At 50.1% G+C, this 19,445-nt stretch overlaps 1 protein-coding gene across 2 annotated transcripts in view; it reads left to right on the forward strand.

The window, feature by feature from the left end:
• Positions 1–375: 375 nt before the first annotated feature.
• SPTBN4 (spectrin beta, non-erythrocytic 4) overlaps positions 376–19,445 on the forward strand; it is a gene marked incomplete at its 3' end in the record, with an annotated part of 63,038 nt that continues 43,968 nt past the window's right edge. For both annotated transcript variants that reach the window (XM_084257415.1, XM_084257416.1), the window contains exons 1-10: positions 376–562; positions 10,559–10,710; positions 11,768–11,941; positions 12,576–12,667; positions 13,530–13,610; positions 15,004–15,119; positions 18,045–18,157; positions 18,243–18,430; positions 18,505–18,622; positions 18,888–19,046. In XM_084257415.1, coding sequence (XP_084113541.1) covers positions 391–562; positions 10,559–10,710; positions 11,768–11,941; positions 12,576–12,667; positions 13,530–13,610; positions 15,004–15,119; positions 18,045–18,157; positions 18,243–18,430; positions 18,505–18,622; positions 18,888–19,046 — 1,365 coding nt within the window. In that variant the 5' untranslated portion in view covers positions 376–390. The remainder of the gene's footprint in view (positions 563–10,558; positions 10,711–11,767; positions 11,942–12,575; positions 12,668–13,529; positions 13,611–15,003; positions 15,120–18,044; positions 18,158–18,242; positions 18,431–18,504; positions 18,623–18,887; positions 19,047–19,445) is intronic.

Genomic DNA, 19,445 nt, shown 5'->3' on the forward strand with positions numbered 1-19,445 from the left:
CTCAGTTTCCTCCTCAGTAAAATAGGTTGATTCACAGCCTATCCTTAGGGAATTAATTTGGTGGGAATTAACTTAGAAAATGCATATAAAGTATGGAACACAGTGCAAGTGCTAATAAATGTTAATTATTGTTATCGCTGCATTCTAGAGTTAGTGTTCTAACGAGAATAACAATGACGATGATTTGCTGAGTCCCTACTCTGTGCCAGGCACTAAGGCAGGTGCTTTATCACAACTTTATGAAGTGGTCAGGACAAACATTATTATTGTCATTATTATGTCCACTTTAACGATCGGGAAACTGAGGTGAGAGAGGGGACAGGATTCACAGCCTCTTGCTGTTTCCAGCCCTGATTTGCCTCTGCCCATCTTCAGGGCTCTCCTGCCCTGATGGCTCAGATACCAGGGGAAGTGGACAACATGGAGGGCCTACCTGCCTCCAACAACAACAACCCTGCAACCCGCTGGGAGAGTCCTGATCGGGGCTGGGAGCGGGAGCAGCCCGCTGCCTCCACTGCAGCCGCCTCGCTCTTTGAGTGCTCCCGGATCAAGGCCTTGGCAGGTACTCAGAGGAGGCTGGGCGGGCAGGAGGGGAGAGAGGGAAGTGTAGGGGTTGCTGGGGTGATGTCCGTGTACCTCACTGCCTGAGAACCTCCATGCCCTGGAGATTGGGGAGAGCTCCAGACACTTAGAACTGGGCTCTTTAGCAAAGCACTGTCCAGTAGAACTTGCCACTATGATGGGAAAATCTTCTGTCTGTGACTTACTCTGACCACTAGCATGTGTGGCTGTGAGCACTTGAAATGTGGCCATTGCTACTAGGGGGACTGAGTAGTATTCAGTTGTAATTAATTCAATTTGAAAAGCCACATGTGGCTGCTATGGGGCAACTTTAGTACCAAAGAAATGCCCAACCCCAGAGCGCAGGCTCTGTAAGCATATAGCCTTGGGGCCCCCAATGCTGGGACGTCAGGTCTGAGGACCTTGGGTGGCAGAGAGATTCTTCCAGCCTGAGACCTTTAGATGCAGAGGTTCTTGGAAACAGAACTTCATAATCACAGACCTTAGAAATTTTAATCCAAAAAAAAAGAAATTTTAATCCAGGGCTCCCTGGTGGCGCAGGCAGTTGAGTGCCGCACTGAGGCTGTCCTCAGCCTCTGCAGTGCGGGTTCAAGTCCCGCTGGCGGGTGAGAATCCCACATGGTGCAGCAGACCTCTCCTGTCGTGCCTGCTGCTCCCCTCAGCAGTGTATTTCTTCAGTCTGCCTGTTCTGTTCCCCACTTTGTCTCTGGTGAATTCTCTCACCCTCCGGTGCATCTGGCCTGTACTCCGGTTCTTGTATAAATAAATAAATCTTTAAAAAAATTTTTTTTAATCCATTTGCCCCTATGACCTTAGATCCTTAGAAACACATACTCTCATACACATATCCTCACAGCTTCATAATACCAGACTTTTCGGATTGCAGATTGGAAATGTAGATCCTGAGTACGTTAAAGTAGAAGAACCAAACCTTCCTCCCTTTAGCACTGATAGCCCGTCTTAGGCCTGCTCAGGATGGCGGAGCACTCTCACATTTTAGAACAAAGAAAGCCAAGACCAGTTGCAGTGGTGAAACTTGGCTTGACAGCCCCTGCTCTGCTTTTGAAAGGGCCCATGCAGGGCCTCCCTGTGGCGCAATGGGTTAAGTCTCAGCACTGTGAAGCTATCTGCAGCATGAGTTTGATCCCCGCCCAGGGAGTTGACCCGCATGGCGGAGCAGACCTCTCCTGTCTCCCCTCTGCTCCCCTCAGCAGTGGATTTCAGTGGATCCACCTGTTCTGCTCCCCGCTGTGTCTCTGGTGAGTCCTCTTACCCCCCCACCCCCTGCACCTCTCGCCTACACCCCAGTTCTTGTATACATAAATAAATAAATCTTTAAAAAAAGAAAGAAAGGGCCCATGCAATTGGGATTCAGAATCGCAAAACTGGAAAAGAATCATGAAAAGACATCTGATACCTGTGGGGAGCTCCAAGTTGTTTGTTTCCTTAGAAAACCTTTCCATTGAAAAGGAGATTAAAACTTAATATGATTTACCGAATGTCATAATATTTACCGAAGGATGGTTTTGTAAAAAATAAAATAATTCACTGCTTAAAAAAAAACAAAAGGCCAAGGGACTGTATATAGTTTTAGAATCTTAGAACCTTAGACCTTTTCAATTACAGACAGTTGAACCTTAGGCCTTTATATTCACAGGCCTTTAAAACTCCGTAGTGTTTAACCATCAACATTAAAACTTTATAAGCCAAGACCCGGAGAACCTTCATAATCATAAGCTTTTAAAACATTAGACCCTTATCACCTTGGACCCCTGGCACTGTCACATATTAGGAAAATGCAGTATTATAATAAAATATAAATGGTTATAATTATGAAATCAGCAAACCCTAAAGTCAGAATTGGTTCTATGAGAATCTCAGGATTCTAGTAATTCCCTCTGGGCCTGCCCCCTCTGGGTCATCCTGATCTGGCTGGATGGAGCTCTCCACTGGACTGGGAGTCCTGCGGGGATAGGGTCAGGGCTGGCTCAGTCACCACAATGTCCCTCATCTGGCCCAGCACAGGCCAGGCACTGGATAAATATTTGTGTATGAAATAATAAATTGGAGAATTCTAGGTCACTAGGATCTCAAGTTTTTAAGGTTCTTAAAGCATTTGACAATCATGGGATCTTTGTTACTAAGATTTTTAGAACTTCATTATAAGATGTCAAACGGGGGTGTCAAACTTACAGTGAATCCTCTCATCCTCTGCACCTCTGGCCTATATGATAAGTAAATAAAAATAAATATTTCAAAAAAAAAAATCTACAAATGCCACAAAGTATGGGTCAGAGCCAACCCATGGGTTGCTGGTTCAGAAAACTAGAATGACGTATACCTATTTGTAGAAAATGGATTTGAGCCTTTAGAGTCTTAAACTTTTAGAACCTTAAAAACTTGAGATCCGGGGTCTCCCTGGTGGCTCAAGCAGTTCAGTGCCGCACTATGAAGCTGTCTGCAGCCTCTGCAGCCTCTCCAGCATGGGTTCGATCCCAGCCGGCCGGCGAGAATCCCACATGGCACGGCAGACCTCTCCTGTCTTGCCCGCTGCTCCCCTCAGCAGTGTATTTCAGTCTGCCTGTTCTGTTTCCCACTCTATCTCTGGTGAATCCTTGCACCCTCCCACGCATCTGGCCTGTACCCTGTTCTTGTATAAATAAATAAATCTTTTTTTTTAAAGACTTATTTATTTATTTATTTATTTATTTATTTATTTATTTATTTATACAAGCACTGGGTACAGTCAGAAGCGTGGGCGTGTGAGAGAATTCACCAGAGCCAGAGCGGGGAGCAGAGCAGGCAGAAGGACCAAAGTACACTGCTGAGGGGAGCAGTGGGCGGCAGGAGAGGTCTGCGCGCCATGCGGGACCCGCCTCCGGTGGTCCTGGAGCAGCCGGGGATCGAACTGGCGCTGCAGAGGCCGCGGGCAGCTTCACAACCCAGCGCTCAACCACTGTGCCACCGGGAAGGCCCAATAAATAAATCCTTAAAAAAAAAAAAAACCAACAAACTTGAGATCCTAGCAATTTAGAATTCTCAAGTTTATTATTTCATGCACAAATATTTATCCAGTTCCTGGCCTGTGCTGGGTAGATGAGGGACATCGTGGTGACTGAGCCAGCCCTGACCCTGTGCCTGCAGGGCTCCCAGTCCAGCGGAGAGCTCCATCTAGCCAGATCAGGATGACCCAGGGGGCAGGCTTGGAGTGGGTGAGGTGCAGCAGAAGACTGCGATGGGGAAGCCTAGAGGCTGTGGACCTGACCCCGTCCAGGTAGTTAGTGGGCTTCCTGGAGGAGGAGGTTTGAAGGCAAGACCCAAAGGAATAGCAGTGAACCCTGGGGTGGAGAGTGGAAGACTATTCCAGATAGAGGGAACAGCATATGCAAGGCCTCCAGAAGTAGGAAGTGGCTTGAGTTGGGTGGTAAGTGTTGACGGACGCCTCGTCTTGAAGGGCCTTGCAGACCAGCATAAAGGGTGTGAGGGCACCAGGGAGCCATGGTCAGATTTGAAGCAGAGGTGAGATGAGGATGAGGAGCTCTTCAAGCTTTAGAATTGAGATTCTGAGAACAGTCCTGGATACCTAAGATAGCAGCTAGTCCGGAGGAATGTAGGGACCCCCCCCTTTAAGAAAACAGACATCTTCATGCATGCACCTACTGTATCTACTTAAATTATTATAACTATAGTTTGCTTAAGTGTTCACAAACCCACAGCTCTGTTTATATCCCTTGTGCCTACAGTTCTCAAAAGGAAAACACTTTAATTGGACTCTACACCCAAACCACAAAACCAGCAGCCTCATGCTGAAGCTAAACCACCTTGCGCCTCACAGTGCTAATGTGGCCCCGACCACTAGGGGGCGATTTCTCTCCCATCCCTTTGCCCGTTTATCTCTTGGTTTTCCTCTGTTCCAGCTAGGGCCAAACCTTTGAGCCGAGTTCTCGGTTACTTTATTTTGCGTGAGGATGTTTTTAAAAAGTTGCCTGGACCTCAGGCTAAGAAATATCCCTTTATCACCCACCACAGTTCCTGGCTTACAGTCCTTATAAAGGCCCCCTCCTCTTTATCTCTTCGTTTTTTGTGTCTTTTATTCCCTTGTTTCACACCAATGCCTTCCTCCCAGAGGCTACCCTCCTGTAATGCAAATCCTTTCCTTGGCATGAGGCTGACTTCTTAAAATGTGCATTTTTTAAAAAAAAGATTTATTTATTTATGCATACAAGAGAGGACTCACCAGAGACAGAGTGGGGAGCAGAACAGGCAGACTGACTGATATACACTGCTGAGGGGAGCAGGAGGGAAACAGGAGAGGTCTGCTGCGCCAGGTGGGTCAGCTCCCTGGCCAGGGATCAATCGATCGATTTGTGCTGCAGTGGCTGTGGATAGCTTCACAGTGCTGAGACTTAACCCCTTTGTCACCAGGGATGCCCCCAAAATGTGCATTGTTAATTCATGTGCATTATACTTAAATCTTGGCTCTTTAGAGCAGACAAAGGTACAGTAGGTCAGGTGAATCACGCGTGCCCAGGATTTCCACAGATGAATTTCCTCTAGTAACTAGCACCAGATGAGAAAACTGTATCATATGCAGCTCTGTAGAATCCCTCTAGGCACCTCCCCATCCCTGCACCCAAGGGTGATCGTGGTCCTACCGTCTTACAGTGCACACTCCTTTCTCAAGTGTTTGACCTTGACCTAGGTGGAGCTATGCAGTGCACACCCTTAGTATCTGACTTCAGCCATTCAACGCTGCTGTGAGCTTCATCATATCCACTGGAACTTGGAGGTTATTCCATGGTGTTGTCCTGCAGGACTCCACCCTGCAAACAGCCAAGGTTATCTATGCACCTGTTGGCACAGCATTGAGTTGCTTCTAGTTTAGGACTACCACAAACTGGAGCATAACTATTACAGGACGACCCCGATGTGAAGTGGGGTGCCCTGAGTGTGGGTCCTCACCCGCATGCTTAAAGGGACTTAAAATGAGACTCAACCACAGGCATACACAAAAAAGGTCAATAAAGGGTTTACTTATAAAAGGGGAAATGAAGAAATGAATAACCCAGGGAGAAAGGGAGAGAGATATATTGGTGAATGTGTCCTACCAGTTCTGCTGAGCTGGGACCCCAATAGCACAATGAAAACCAGTAAAAAACCAAGCACCCTCCAAGACCCAGATGTCTGGGTATATACCAAGCCTGGCTGCTTAACTCCACCCTCTATTCTCAGCAACCCTGCCTTCGGTGGTGATGACATTATGGGGTTTGCGGTCCTTGGTGCCTTGGCTCTCTTTGGCCTGGTGTGGGGTTGTGGTCCATAAAATATGAGTTTGTTGAGTTGTTCTGGACATCCTCTACTCCCAACCAGTAATACCTTGTATTCTAAGAGATTGCTAAGAGAACTGTTATATACTGTTGCTCCTCTAAACTTTCTAGCACATGTTTGTTTGTTTTTTCTGCTGCAGCCTCATTTTTTTTTCCTCTCCAAAAAGTACCCCCACCTCATCGCACATGTTTTGATGTACTTAAGTGGCTTATACCTACCCAGGAGTGCAATAGTTGGGTCAAGCCTACACGTATATCTAACTTTAGTAGAACTGGCCAGTTTGTATCCTTTCTGTTCATGCTGCTGTGTATGAGGGGTGCGTTTGCTGTACATCCATCTTGGTATGGTCAGTGTTACTGAGTTTAGTCATTCTGGTGGTGTGCATTCAATTGTGTTTTTTTTTTTTAAGATTTATTTTTTTATGCAAGAACCGGGGTACAGGTTAGATGTGTGGGAGGGTGAGAGGATTCACCAGAGACAGAGTGGGGAACAGAACAGGCAGACTGACGAAATACACTGCTGAGGGGAGCAGTGGGCGAGACAGGAATGGTCTGCTGCACCATGTGGGATTCTTGCCAGCCGGCCAGGATTGAACCTGCACTGCAGAGGCTGCGGACAGCTTCACAGTGCGGTGCTCAACCGCCTGTGCCACCAGGGAGGGCCTAATTGTGTGTGTGTGTGTGTGTATGTGTTTTAAGATTTATTTACACGCAAGAACTGTGGTGCAGAACAGGGGTGCAGGGGGTGAGAGGATTCACCAGAGAAGGAGTGGGGAGCAGAACAGGTGGATCACTGCTGAGGGGAGCAGCAGGTGAGACAGCTGAGATCTACTGGGCCATGTGGGTCAGGTCCCTGGCCGGGGATTGAACTCATGCTGCAATGGCTGGGGTAGCTTCTTAGTGCTGAGACTTAACCCCTAGGTTAAGGGAGGCCCTCAATTGTGGCTTTAAGTGCATTGTCTGATGAGGAATAGCAACCAGTATGTGTACATTTACATGGCCTCCTGCAAGTGCCCATTCAAGCTCTTTGCCCATTTTCCTGCCTATTCCTAATTATCTTGCAGGAGTTTTATATATGCTGGGTACAAGTCCTTTGTCAGGAATCTGTGCTGTGAATATTTTCTCCCACTCTATGACGTGTCTTTTCATTCTTTCATTTCTTAATGTAAATGTAGTCCAATTCGGTAATGATTTAATCATTATTTCCTGGATAGCTGACGCTTTGTGTCTTGTTTAAGAAATTTTTGCCTAACCCAAGGTCACAGAAATAGCCTTTGATGTTTCCTTCTTAAAGTCTTACTGTATTCCTTTCATATTTAGATTTATAAGCTGAATGATAGTTTTGAGATTTATTGTGGTATATAGTGTGGCCGAAGGTTCATTCCACCCCCCACACAAGGATACGCAGTGGACTCAGCTTCATTTATTGAAAACATTCTTGTCCCAGAGGAGAGGAAATTTCCCCCTACCCTTCTGGGTTCTTCTCAGGCTAGTCAACTAATCAAGTTAACATCAGACAGATTAATAGGAGAGGGAAAAAAAACCCACCAAATTTCATTACGGATGTGTGAGGAATCTCCATAGAGATAAGGATCCCAAGGGCAGTGAGGAAAATGGAAGGCATATATCTAAAGTGAGGGCATGGGGTAGGGGCCTGGAGCTCAAAGACAGAGGAGGGGGACAGGTTTCTCGGGGTGGAGGAGGGTGAAAGCCAGTGAAAAACTGGCTTTATTTATTTTTAAAGGTTTATTTTATTTATGCATATAAGAGCTGGGGTGCCGGCCAGGGGTGCAGGGGGTGAGAGGATTCAGCAGAGACAGAGTGGGGAGCAGAACAGGCAAATCTACTGAAATACACTGCTGAGGGGAGCAGGGGCTAGACAGGAGAGGTCTGCTGTGCCATGTGGGTCAGCTCCCTGGCTGGGGATTGAACTGCTGCAGAGGCTGTGGATAGCTTCATAGTGCTGAAACTTAACCCCTTGCACCACCAGGGAGGCCTGACATTTGGATTTCTATTGGTCTCTGCATATTCACTTTCAAATAAAAAATAAACAAATATACAAACTGTCTCCTGATGTTAAAAAAAATGCAGGCCAGTCAGTTGCTATTTTCTAGCAATGGTTATTTAATAATGTTACAGAAGTAACTTTTATGAAAAAAGAAATTATTGGAAGGTTTTAAGTGACTCAGGAGGGAAAGAGACTAGCAATGCATATCATGGCTCCTGAACTAGGAGGAAACTTAATAGGTGTGGCTGCTAAGTCATGTAGTAATGAAACTTCAGCATTCACTGTACAGGCTAAGCTGCTATAACAAAAAAGACCCCACAATGCTGTGGCTTCAGGAAAGAGGAGCTCATTTCCCTCCACTGGGTAGTCCTGGCATAAGTGGCCTCATTGGCATGGGGGCTTTAGTCCGTGCAGCCAGGCTTCCTCTCCCATCCTGTGCCCTGTAACCTTGGCGTTCACATTTGTGGGATGAGGAGAAAGCCAGCACCACTTTCCTTTTTTAGTAAAACTTTAAATTATGAAGTAATCATAGATTCACAGGAAGGTACAAAGATAGTACAGATGACAAAGAGAAAATAACCCAATTTGAAAAAATGGGCAAAGGAAGTGCATCAATAGTTCTCCAAAGATGAAATGTTCAATATACATGGCCAGTAAGCATGTGAAAGGATGCTCAATTTCATTGACCATTAGGGAAATGCAAACCCAAACCATATATAGGTGCCTCTTCCCATCCACCGGGACAGCCAGAATTAAAAAAAAAAAAAAAAAAGGAAAATGATGAGTGGTGAAGAGGTGGGGAAATCAGAACCTTCATACATGACTGATGGGAGTGCAAAATGATGCTGTCACTTTGGAAAACATTTTAGCAATTCCTCAAAAAGTTAATTAGGGAGGGGCCTTCCTGTGGCACAAGGGGTTAAGACGCAGCACTATGAAGCTATCTGCAGCCACTGCAGCGAGTTCGATTCCCGGCCAGGGAGGTGATCCATATGGCACAGCAGACCTCTCCTGACTCGCCTGCTACTCCCCTCAGCAGTCTATCTCAGTGGATCTGCCTGTTCTGTTCCCCACTCTGTCTCTGGTGAATCCTCTCACCCGCTGCACCTCTGGCCTATACCCCAGTTCTTGTATGCATAAATAAATAAATCTTAATAAAAGAAGTTAAACATGGAGTTACTCCATGACGCAGCCATTCCCCACACACAGATATATACTCAGGATGGTTGAAAATATGTGACCACACAAAACAGCAGGATTCAGAACAGCTAAAAAGGTAGAAACACATGTCCATCAGCAGATGAACAGAAACGTAAAACGTCATATATCCATATAACGAAATATTATTTTCCATACAAGGAATAAAGTACCAGTATAAGCCATAGGCTGGATGAAGCTTGAAAGTGTTTCTTTGCTAAGTGAAGGAATCCAAGCACTCAAAAGAATGTACAATTCCATAGAGGAAATGTCCAGTGTGGGGAAATCCCACAGAGAGGGAAGATGGATTAGTGGTTGCCTGGGGCTAAGAGAATGGGGAATAAGGAGTGACTGCTAATGGGTACAATTCTATTGGGGTGATGGAAATGTTCTGGTTTTAAAGAGAGGTAATGGTTTTATAACTCTGTGTGTCCATTAAAAGCTACTGAAGTGACATTAAAAGGGTGAGTTTTATAGTATGTGGATTATAACTCATGTTGTTTTTTAAAAAGTTAGTAAGAGAGGTTCCAAACAATTCCTTTGTAAGGGACTAAAACTGAAGTCGCCCTGTCCACCCCTCTAGTTGGGAATCACATGCCTTCTCTTGTACAGTACGGGCAGGAGACATGGTTTCCGCTCTCAGGGAGCATTCAGCCGAGCATATTCCTCTCTGCACTTAACCCTCTTCCCCCCTGTACCCCCAATGCCAGTTGCCAAGTTTGACTTTTTCTTTCTTTCTTTTTTTAAAGATTTATTTATTTATTTATGCATACAAAACTGGGGTGCAGGCCAGAGGTGTGGGGGGTGAGAGGAGTCACCAGAGACAGAGTGGGGAACAGAACAGGCAGACTGACTGAAATACACTGCTGAGGGGAGCAGTGGGTGAAACAGGACAGGTCTGCTTCGCCATGTGGGCACCTCCACGGCCAGCGGGGGTCGAACCGGTGCTGCAGAGGCTGCAGACAGCTTCACCGCTCCGCGCTCAACTGCCTGCTCCACCAGGGATGCCCACCACAGATATTCTTGAGACCCAAATCTCATCCTGTCCCTCCCCCTCCTTAGCCCTCCATGGCTCCCTAGTGTATTATCTGCACCCGCACTAGACTGAGCTTTGCGATGGAATGGCTCGTGTATCTTCAGAGCCTAGAACAGTGCCGGGTACCTACTAGGCACTCATGTATTGAAAAGAATCCAACGCGGTGGGAATCAGGGACGTTTTGTCTCAGGAAAACTTAGAGACGGGTGGGCTGCGGAGGGTGGGATATGTGTGTGTGGTGGGGGAGGTTTGCCCCAGACAGGAGGATTCCAGCGCTAAAGACCTGATTGTTGCAGACTGCTGTTGCAGGCACTACTGCAGTTTGTCAGGGCAGCGGAGGGCTGGGGTGAAACGGGAATGGGCCTTGGCTTGCAGAGGGGAGGAAGGCTCATCAAGGTCTGCCTTCAGATGAGCGGGAGGCTGTGCAGAAGAAAACCTTCACTAAGTGGGTGAACTCGCACCTCGCCCGAGTTGGCTGCCACATCGGGGACCTCTATGCAGACCTCCGCGACGGCTTTGTGCTCACGAGGCTCCTGGAAGTGCTATCAGGGGAGCAACTGGTGAGGGGGCTTGAAATGCTGCGAGGGGTGGGGGGTGGGGGGAGAGTGGGGTGGGCCCTGGGGTCTCGGGCTAGGCTACCACTGGGCCAGGCTAACAGATGAGTGGAGCGTCCCAGGTGGGGGAGAGGCCCACCATTCTGGTAGGCGGGGCTACAGCAAGGGGTGGTGCTTAGTTGTGGGGAGCCTGGCTTCGGGGCTTGCAACACCAAGGGGGATTTTGTGGAAGGTGAAGGGACTCTGGACTTGGGTTGGAAGGGATGGGGCGATGGGAGAAGGAAGCTATCAGAAGGGACTGGCCTGGGTAGTCGGTAGCAAGGGGCATGGCCATCTAACAGGGACAGAACGAATGCTGTTGCAGGGGGTCAGCGGAAGAGGGTGTGGCTTTCTAAATCGGAGTCCATTATCATGGGAAGGGTGATACCTGGGTCGTGGGATTGGGGGCGGAACTCTTGTATGGGGTGTGACTTGGATGGGTACAGTTGTATTTCTGGGTGGGGCTTCATCGCCAAGCGTGCAGTCCTGATGGATCCAGAGATTAATTTAAGAACTGAGATCTTTAAAAAAAAATAAATAAAAGACCTGAGACCTTGGAGCGCAGAAAGTAGTGAGGGCATAGCTAGAGAACAGGCCCAAGGGCCAATGGAAGGGCTCCAGCTGTCTGCCTGGAGCGGCCTGCAATGGGGCGGGGCTTGACAGGAAGGGGGTGTGGCCACGGAACTAGTGGTCAGATATTGGTGGCCTGGGCCAAGGATCCTAATAAGGGGCGGGGCTAGGGTTACAGTCTGGGTTATCAGTGGAAGGTGGAACTGCGAAGGGGCGGGGCCAGGACTGGCATTAGCCCTGAAAGGATGTGACTCTTGAAAGGGACCACCTGAGGGAAGGGGCAGAGCTTTTGAAGGCTTGGGTCCTGGGTGTTGGGTAAGACTGAAGGGGCGTGGCCTAGGTTGGGCCATCCAAGGGGCGTGGCGACGCAGGTGGGCTTCTTTGCAAGGGGTGGGGGCCGAGGGCACGGTGCTTTTGGCCAGGCCCTGGATCTCCCACGCCCCTGCTGCCCTAGCCGAGGCCCACGCGCGGTCGGATGAGGATCCACTCGCTGGAAAACGTGGACAAGGCGCTGCAGTTCCTGAAGGAGCAGCGCGTGCACCTGGAGAACGTGGGCTCACATGACATCGTGGACGGGAACCACCGGTTGACACTGGGGCTGGTTTGGACCATCATCCTTCGCTTCCAGGTGATCCCCATGTGACCCCTGCTCCAAGTGACTCCTGAGTAAGCAGGAGCCAAGGAGAGTGCAGACACTGTTGCAGGCGCTACCGCAGTTTGTCAGGGCAGCGGAGGGCTGGGGTGAAACTGGAAACAGGCCTTGGCTTGCAGAGGGGAGGAAGGCTCATCAAGGTCTGTCCTTCAGATGAGCGGGAGGCTGTGCAGAAGAAAACCTTCACTAAGTGGGTGAACTCGCACCTCGCCCGAGTTGGCTGCCACATCAGGGATCTCTATGCAGATTTTGGTGTTCACACGGTCCCTCTCTCAGCTGCGTGGGCAGCAGACTGTGGGGGTGGGAGCAGGGACACCAGAGTGGAGGCCACTGCACGAGCCCAGGTGGAAGATGCTGGTGACTTGGTTCAAGGAAGTAGTGCAGGTGCCAAGAGTGAAGCCGGCTCTGGAAACAGCCTAGTCCTCAAGCACCTCCCACAATTATGGCTGACCCATCCTATCCAGACCCCACGTTCACGCTCCTGAACCCCCCACCTGAGCTGGAATCTGCCTCCCCCATCTCCCCTGTCCACCAAAGGCAGCAGGGTCAGAGGGTATTTCCTAAGCTCAGGCCCTCCAGGACCCAGCAGCCATTTTTTGTAACCTCACAGATTCAAGTCATCAAAATTGAGACAGAGGACAACAGAGAGACCCGCTCTGCCAAGGACGCACTGCTTTTGTGGTGTCAGATGAAGACAGCTGGGTGAGTCCTGTCTGGGGGTGGGAGGGATAGGGGGAGGCCCTACCTGTGGTGCAAAGGGCAACCCATGTCCTTGGTGTCAAAAGTTATATCTGAAGCTAACAGAGTGGAAAGAAATGCATCCACTCTACCTAACCACTTGGACGAATAAACCTGTATGACAATTGAGAACTGGAAAGTTCTGCTCCCTTCTGGAAAGTAGTGGAAAGTAGTGCTCCCTTCTCTGCCCACTTCATTCTGTGTCTCAAGAGGCCTTGTATGCACCTGAGTGAACCCCCCAGCCCATCTCTGAGCTCTGGCCACAGCTCCCCCTCAAGCAGACACTGCTCAGGAGGACACACAGCAGGACTCGGGGAGCTCAGGGGGGGATTCAGGGGCCTGCTGCCTTCATTGTGGTTGAAAAAGGGGGTGCACAGACTGCTGGCCCCAACTCTCTGCCTTGTGGGGAGAGCCTGGCCTGAAACTAGAGTGCCCTCTGGAGAGCAGCCTCGGGGAGGAAGCTGGGAGGCGGCGGGTGAGGGTGGAGACATGGGCTTCCTGACTCCCCCTTCTGCGCTGCCTTGCAAAGCCACCTGTTTCTCCACGCGTGTCCGTGTCGTTACCTCCATGTCTACTTTTCCTCTTCCTGTCGCGCTTTCCTCCCTCGCTGCTCTCTCACACCTCTCTCCCTTTGTATCTCTCCCCTCCACCCCCCTTTCTCTTTGCCCTTCTTTCCTTTTTGCTCCTCACTTGTCTCTTCATTTCCCTGGCTTGCTCTGTCCATCTGGCCGTCCTTCCGTCCTTCTGTCTGTCGATCCATGTCTGTCTCCTCCTCCCTCTCCTGACTCTCTCCGTCTCTGCCTATCTCTTCCTTCCATGCTGCCAGTTACCCTGAGGTAAACATCCAGAATTTCACCACCAGCTGGCGGGACGGCTTGGCCTTCAATGCCCTCATTCACCGGCACAGGTACTACCTGGCCTGGGGCAGCTCAGCCCTACCCCGCACCCTGCCTTACATCTCTCAGCTCCACCCTGTACATGTACGTGCATGTATACAGACACAAGGACCCACCCTCACCCCTACGTTCGCACGCACACGCACACACACACACAGTGCCCTTCACGCACCTGCCCTTTCCACTTCAACACATATGTGCACACCCCTGTGTACCCTTGTCCAGGCCTCATACCCTCTGCACACACAGAAACACATTCATACAGATGTGAGCACACACACAAATGCTTGTGTACATACACAGCCTGGGCTGCTGCTTGCATGCCCCTGGGGCAGGACATCTCCACCCCCTCCCCCATAACCCACCCAAGGCCTCTCCTACCTGAAAGGCCTTCTTCAAGGCGAGCACCCAGGGTATCCTGGCTCCCTCCACCCCAAGGCCTGGCGCTGAAGTGACTGAGGGGTGGGCCCCCAGACAAGTTACACCTACATCATGGTCATCTAGGACAGATTTGGGAAACCGAGACCTAGAGAGACTTGATCCGGAGTCTCCGTAGGAAGACTTGTCCTGGTATTATAGAACCCAACTTTTTCTGATGTGGACACTTGGTCTCTCACAAGCCCTGCTGGTCACACAAGCCCACAGGCTGCCACAGGGATAGTGCGAACAGTGGACACACTGAGCACTTCCTGTGTGGCTGGCATAGCTGACTGCTTTCCAGCAAGTCATTTCACAGTGATTCTAAGGGGCAGATGCCATTAACCTCCCCATTTTCTTTTTCTTTTTTAAATTTTTTTTTAATAGAGGCATGTTTTATTTATTTATTTGTTTGTTTTTGTTTTTTATACATGTACTGGGTACAGTCAGAAGCGCGGGAGGGTGAGAGAATTCACTAGAGCCAGAGCGGGGAGCAGAGCAGGCAGAAGGACGGAAGTACACTGCTGAGGGGAGCAGCGGGCGGCAGGAGAGGTCTGCACGCCATGCGGGACCCTCTTCTGGTGGCCGGGGAGCAGCCGGGGATCAAACCGGCGCCGCAGAGGCCGCGGGCAGCCTCGCAACCCAGCGCTCAACCGCTGCGCCACCGGGGAACCTCCCCATTTTCTAAGCGAGGAAACAGGCATAGAGAGATGAAGCGACCAGAGTGACCACCAGGATATGGCTGAGCCGGGGTGGGTGGTTTCTAGACCTCACACTACGACACAATACGTTATAGGAACACACCCAAATACACACTCACATGCCAAGTGAGAAGTACACAGTTAAATGCACACTTGGTCTTCCCCCTGCTGGGTGTGCCCCTCCTCCCCTCACCCTGGGTGGGGCTCAGACCACCATGTCTTCTCATCTGCTTGCCCATGGCTCTGGGGCCTGCCTGCTGCCTGCCTGCTCTGTGCCCCTGCCCAGGCCTGATCTCGTGGACTTCAGCAAACTCACCAAGTCCAATGCCAACTACAACCTGCAGAGAGCCTTCCGCACGGCTGAGCAGCACCTGGGACTGACACGTCTGCTGGACCCTGAGGGTGAGCCCCACCTGGCCCCAGCCTCCACTTCCTTTGGGGGCCCCCAACCCCAATGCCCTCCCAAACTCAGCTGCATCTTACTGAACCACCATCTTAAATCCCCAGGTCATTCCAAGCTCAACTCCCTTCCTTACTCATATCCAGTCTCCCCACTTCTCATCCTCATATTCTTCATTTTCCCCATCCTCATCCCAAATCCAACCCCATTTCCATTCCTATCTCCAGTTTAACCTCCACCCTTTTCTCCAAACCCCTCCTCAGTCATCTTTTCCTCAACTGAACTCCCTTTCTCCCTAGCCCTACAAGAGAGACCAAAACCGGAGCTATATATAACAAGGGGCTATAATCAGTCAAAGGATTGTGTCAAGGTAGAGGACAGGTCGCTGTCTATGGGGTTTTCTCACCCGCACGCAAAATTATAAGGTACCTCAGGCTCAGGGAACAACAAAAATGGCATTCAACAAAACAGGGAACAAGAAGACAGGGGAAACAAAAAGCTTCCTATAGACACAAGTAGCCAAATATCTCAATCCAGGTCGTGTCCACAGTGCTCAGAAGTAAGCGGTGAGCAGCTCTCAGAGCTGGCCCACTCTCAGAGGTGACCCTGACACAGTGCTGGTCACCTGTCAAAAGTGCTGGACAGCACTGGCCACTGCCGGGCACCACGAGGCAGTGTCAGAAGCACCAAGGTTTTTTGGTTTTTGTTTTTTTAAGATTTATTTACTTATTTATACAAGCACTGGGTACAGTCAGAAGCGTGGGAGGGTGAGAGGATTCACCAGAGCCAGAGCGGGGAACAGAACAGGCAGATGGATCGAAATACACTGCTGAGGGGAGCAGCGGGTGTGGCAGGAGAGGTCTATGAGCCATGTGGGACCCTCACCCAGCAGCCGGGGATCGAACCGGCGCTGCAGAGGCTGCGGGCAGCTTCACAGCCCCACGCTCAACCGCTGCGCCACCAGGGGAGGCCCAAGAAGCACCAAGTTTTAACAACTCTTTGTGAGTTGTCAAACTACACCAACAACAAACAGCTCTTTCAAATACCAGGCTTGGTGCCTTTGGTGCTCCTTTCAGGCTATGTCAGAGGCAGGACTGGAGACAGGGTTGCCCAACATCTGCAGAAAGGCCTTGGGCTTCTTCCTTGGCCTGCTGTCCCATGCTGCTTGCTGCTTCTCATTTCTTTGCAGCCAGGAACAGAATGCCCCAAGGGCCCCTCTGCTCTGCCTTATATCCTCCTTCAATGTCCCCCACCTATAAGCCTGAATGGACCATTTTTTCAATCCTATGGCTGACTGGATCATTTAGCACCAATCAGCTCATAGCTCACACCTGATTGGTTCAGTCTTGATCCAGGCGCCAAATATGAAAGGGAATTTGGCACTTAATGGGGGGCTCCCAGCAGCCAGAGCTTGCCCTGGAACCACATAGAAGGGGTGGTGGGTAGTGAAGCAGCAGGGTGGCGATGCCAGTGGTGCCCCGGCTTCCGGCCCTCAGGCCTGTCTGTCCGGGGTGTGGGGGTGGGGGCGGGGAGGATGGGGTTTGAGTTTCAGCCCCAGCCTCAAAGCCAATGCCATCCCCGACCTCACACCAATCCCACACCAGCCACTCCATCCCAGCACTATCCCCATCGCACACACATCTTCCCTGCTTTCTCCATCCCATCCCGGTTCCAGCCCCAGCCTGTCACTCCCCTACCCCAGGTCCCCCCACATCCAGCACTCTGTCCTCTCCCTGACACCTTTCCTTCTCAGTCTACCCCCACACGCACCCCTAACTTCAGCCTCAGTCCCAATCCGGGGTCACACCCAGCACCAGTCCTCCCTCTGTGCTCCCTGTTTCTTAGCATCAACCGGGTGCCAAGTACATGGCTGAGAATTTTATCAAAACTGTTCCCGTTCCTCCTCACACTGACCTGCTTGGATAGAATTTGTGCTGTTTTAAGGCAACAGAAACAAAGGGCAGAGCTGTGAAATCTCTTGCCCAGAGACACAGTGAAAACCAATAGGCCAGACTTCTGACTGCAGAATTTAGGGTCTTAAAGCTGTGCTCTGTGCCTGGCATGTCATAGGTGTGTGGAGGGTGTCCGTTCCATGAGGTGGTGAAGTCTAGGGCCAAGGATATTGCTGTGCCATCAATGGGTAAATGGGGAAATTAAAATAATAACCAGAATTTGTTGATTTTCTTCTCTGTGCCACGATATACCGTCTGATGTTACGGTGCTCCTCCCTGGCTGGCACCGTGGTCATCCTTATTATAACAGTGGGTAAACCGAGGCTCAGAGATAGATCTCCATACGGCGGATACAAAAACTGAATAACAGTCCATCCACCCCCTTCATGCCCCCACCCCCAGCCCACTTTCTGGAGATGATGTCTAGGGGCACTCAGGTGGTCTAGTGTTTGACATACCTTTGCATGCTCTGCTTCAGCACAGCCTCAAACAAAACTAGTCCATCCTGAAGCCCTGATAATAGAATTATTTACCTTTATAGCAAGAAGGTTGGGAAAGCATCAGCATCTGCATGTATCTTGTGTCCAGGCCAGCTCCCAGAAGTTTGTACATGAGGCCTATGGTTCTTAAGTGGTTGCCTGAACAAACAAACAAACAACGTGTTTGCAAGGTCTGTTGTGGCTCCATGTGTGCTAAAAGTGTGCAGGACAGGACACACTTCTTATTGAGGAACAGAAAATCATTGTGAAAGTGTTGAAAGCAAAAGCACAGTGTCAGAAAGCTAAATTAAAAAATGAAGTATTTGTGAGTAATTAAAAATAAATCAAGAGAGAAAGAAACCTAAAAGTGAGAAACAGAGAGGTTAGTTAGCTTGCCTAAGGTCACACAGTTAGGAATTTTTCCCTCCTCCCAATCCTCCAGTCCCTCTGTTGGAGTGCTCACCATCATGCTCCCCTACTCTCCTTTACCCCCCAGATGTGAACATGGAGGCTCCGGATGAGAAGTCCATCATCACCTACGTGGTCTCCTTCTACCACTATTTCTCCAAGATGAAGGCTCTCGCTGTGGAGGGGAAGCGGATTGGGAAGGTCTGATGAATCCAGGAATGAGTTGGATGGCAACTTAGGGGCATATCTGGGCTGAGGCTGACCCTAGCATCCTTTCCCGGGTCAGGTCCTGGACCAGGTGTTGGAGGTGGGCAAGATCATTGAACGTTATGAAGAGCTGGCAGCTGAACTGCTGGCCTGGATCCACCGCACTGTGGGCCTCATCAGCAACCAGAAGTTTGCCAACTCCTTGAGTGGGGTGCAGCAGCAGCTTCAGGCTTTCACGGCCTATTGCACACTGGAGAAGCCTGTCAAGTGAGGCCCCGTTCAGGAGGGAGGACAGCAGGTGGAGGTGTGGAGGCAGGGCTCCTGAATTCAAACTGTTTCAGGTTTCAGGAGAAGGGGAACCTGGAGGTGCTGCTCTTCAGCATCCAGAGCAAATTGCGCGCCTGCAACCGTCGCCTCTTTGTGCCTCGGGAGGGCTGCGGCATCTGGGATATAGACAAGGTGAGGTTGAGAATGTGGGGGAGAGGTGGGGTTGCTCTGAGGAGTTGTCTATGTTGTGCACTATTCAAGGCAGCCATTCACATTGTAGGCATCATGGACTGAGTATTCATTCTGACAGTTTTCCAGCAGGAAAGGGTCATAAGATTTTTTTTTCCAGTTTGCCCAAAAGAGCTGCAAGTGCTAGAAGTGACCTCAGCCAGCAAAGTCAGGGCTCCAAGATGGTGGGGCATTGTTGGAGTCTGATTGCCACCTCCTCTTTCCCCAGGCATGGGGCCAGCTGGAGAAGGCAGAGCATGAGCGGGAGGCTGCCTTACGGGCTGAGTTGATTCGACAGGAGAAGCTGGAACTACTGGCCCAGAGGTTTGACCACAAAGTAGCTATGAGGGAGAGCTGGCTGAATGAGAACCAGCGCCTGGTCTCCCAGGTACAAGGTGTAGGGCTTGGCTCTGGGGGAAAGGGAGGGAGACAGGACTGATGGCTCTGGGACCAGAGAGGAAGACTTGATCTCCTAAGCAACAGAGAAGTGTTGGTTAGTCTCCTAGGTGACAAATAAGGGTGGGAAGGGAAAACTGGTCTCCTAAAGTGATTGGTGGGGGAGGGGAGTGGGCCTGATCTCCAGGGTAACAGGAGAGTGAGACTGATCTCCAGGGTAACTAATGAGGACAGAATTAGTCTTTTCAGAAATAAGGGAGCATTTAATTAGACTCTTCAGTGACAAGAGAGGTTGTATCTGGTGTCCAGGGCAACTAAGGAGGATAGAATTGGTCTCCTAAGTAGCAGGATAGAGTAGGCCTGGTCATCCATCTCTAGGGCAGTGGAAAGA

Source organism: Talpa europaea (genome assembly GCF_964194135.1).
Source record: "Talpa europaea genome assembly, chromosome: 16".
NCBI classification, from domain to species: domain Eukaryota; kingdom Metazoa; phylum Chordata; class Mammalia; order Eulipotyphla; family Talpidae; genus Talpa; species Talpa europaea.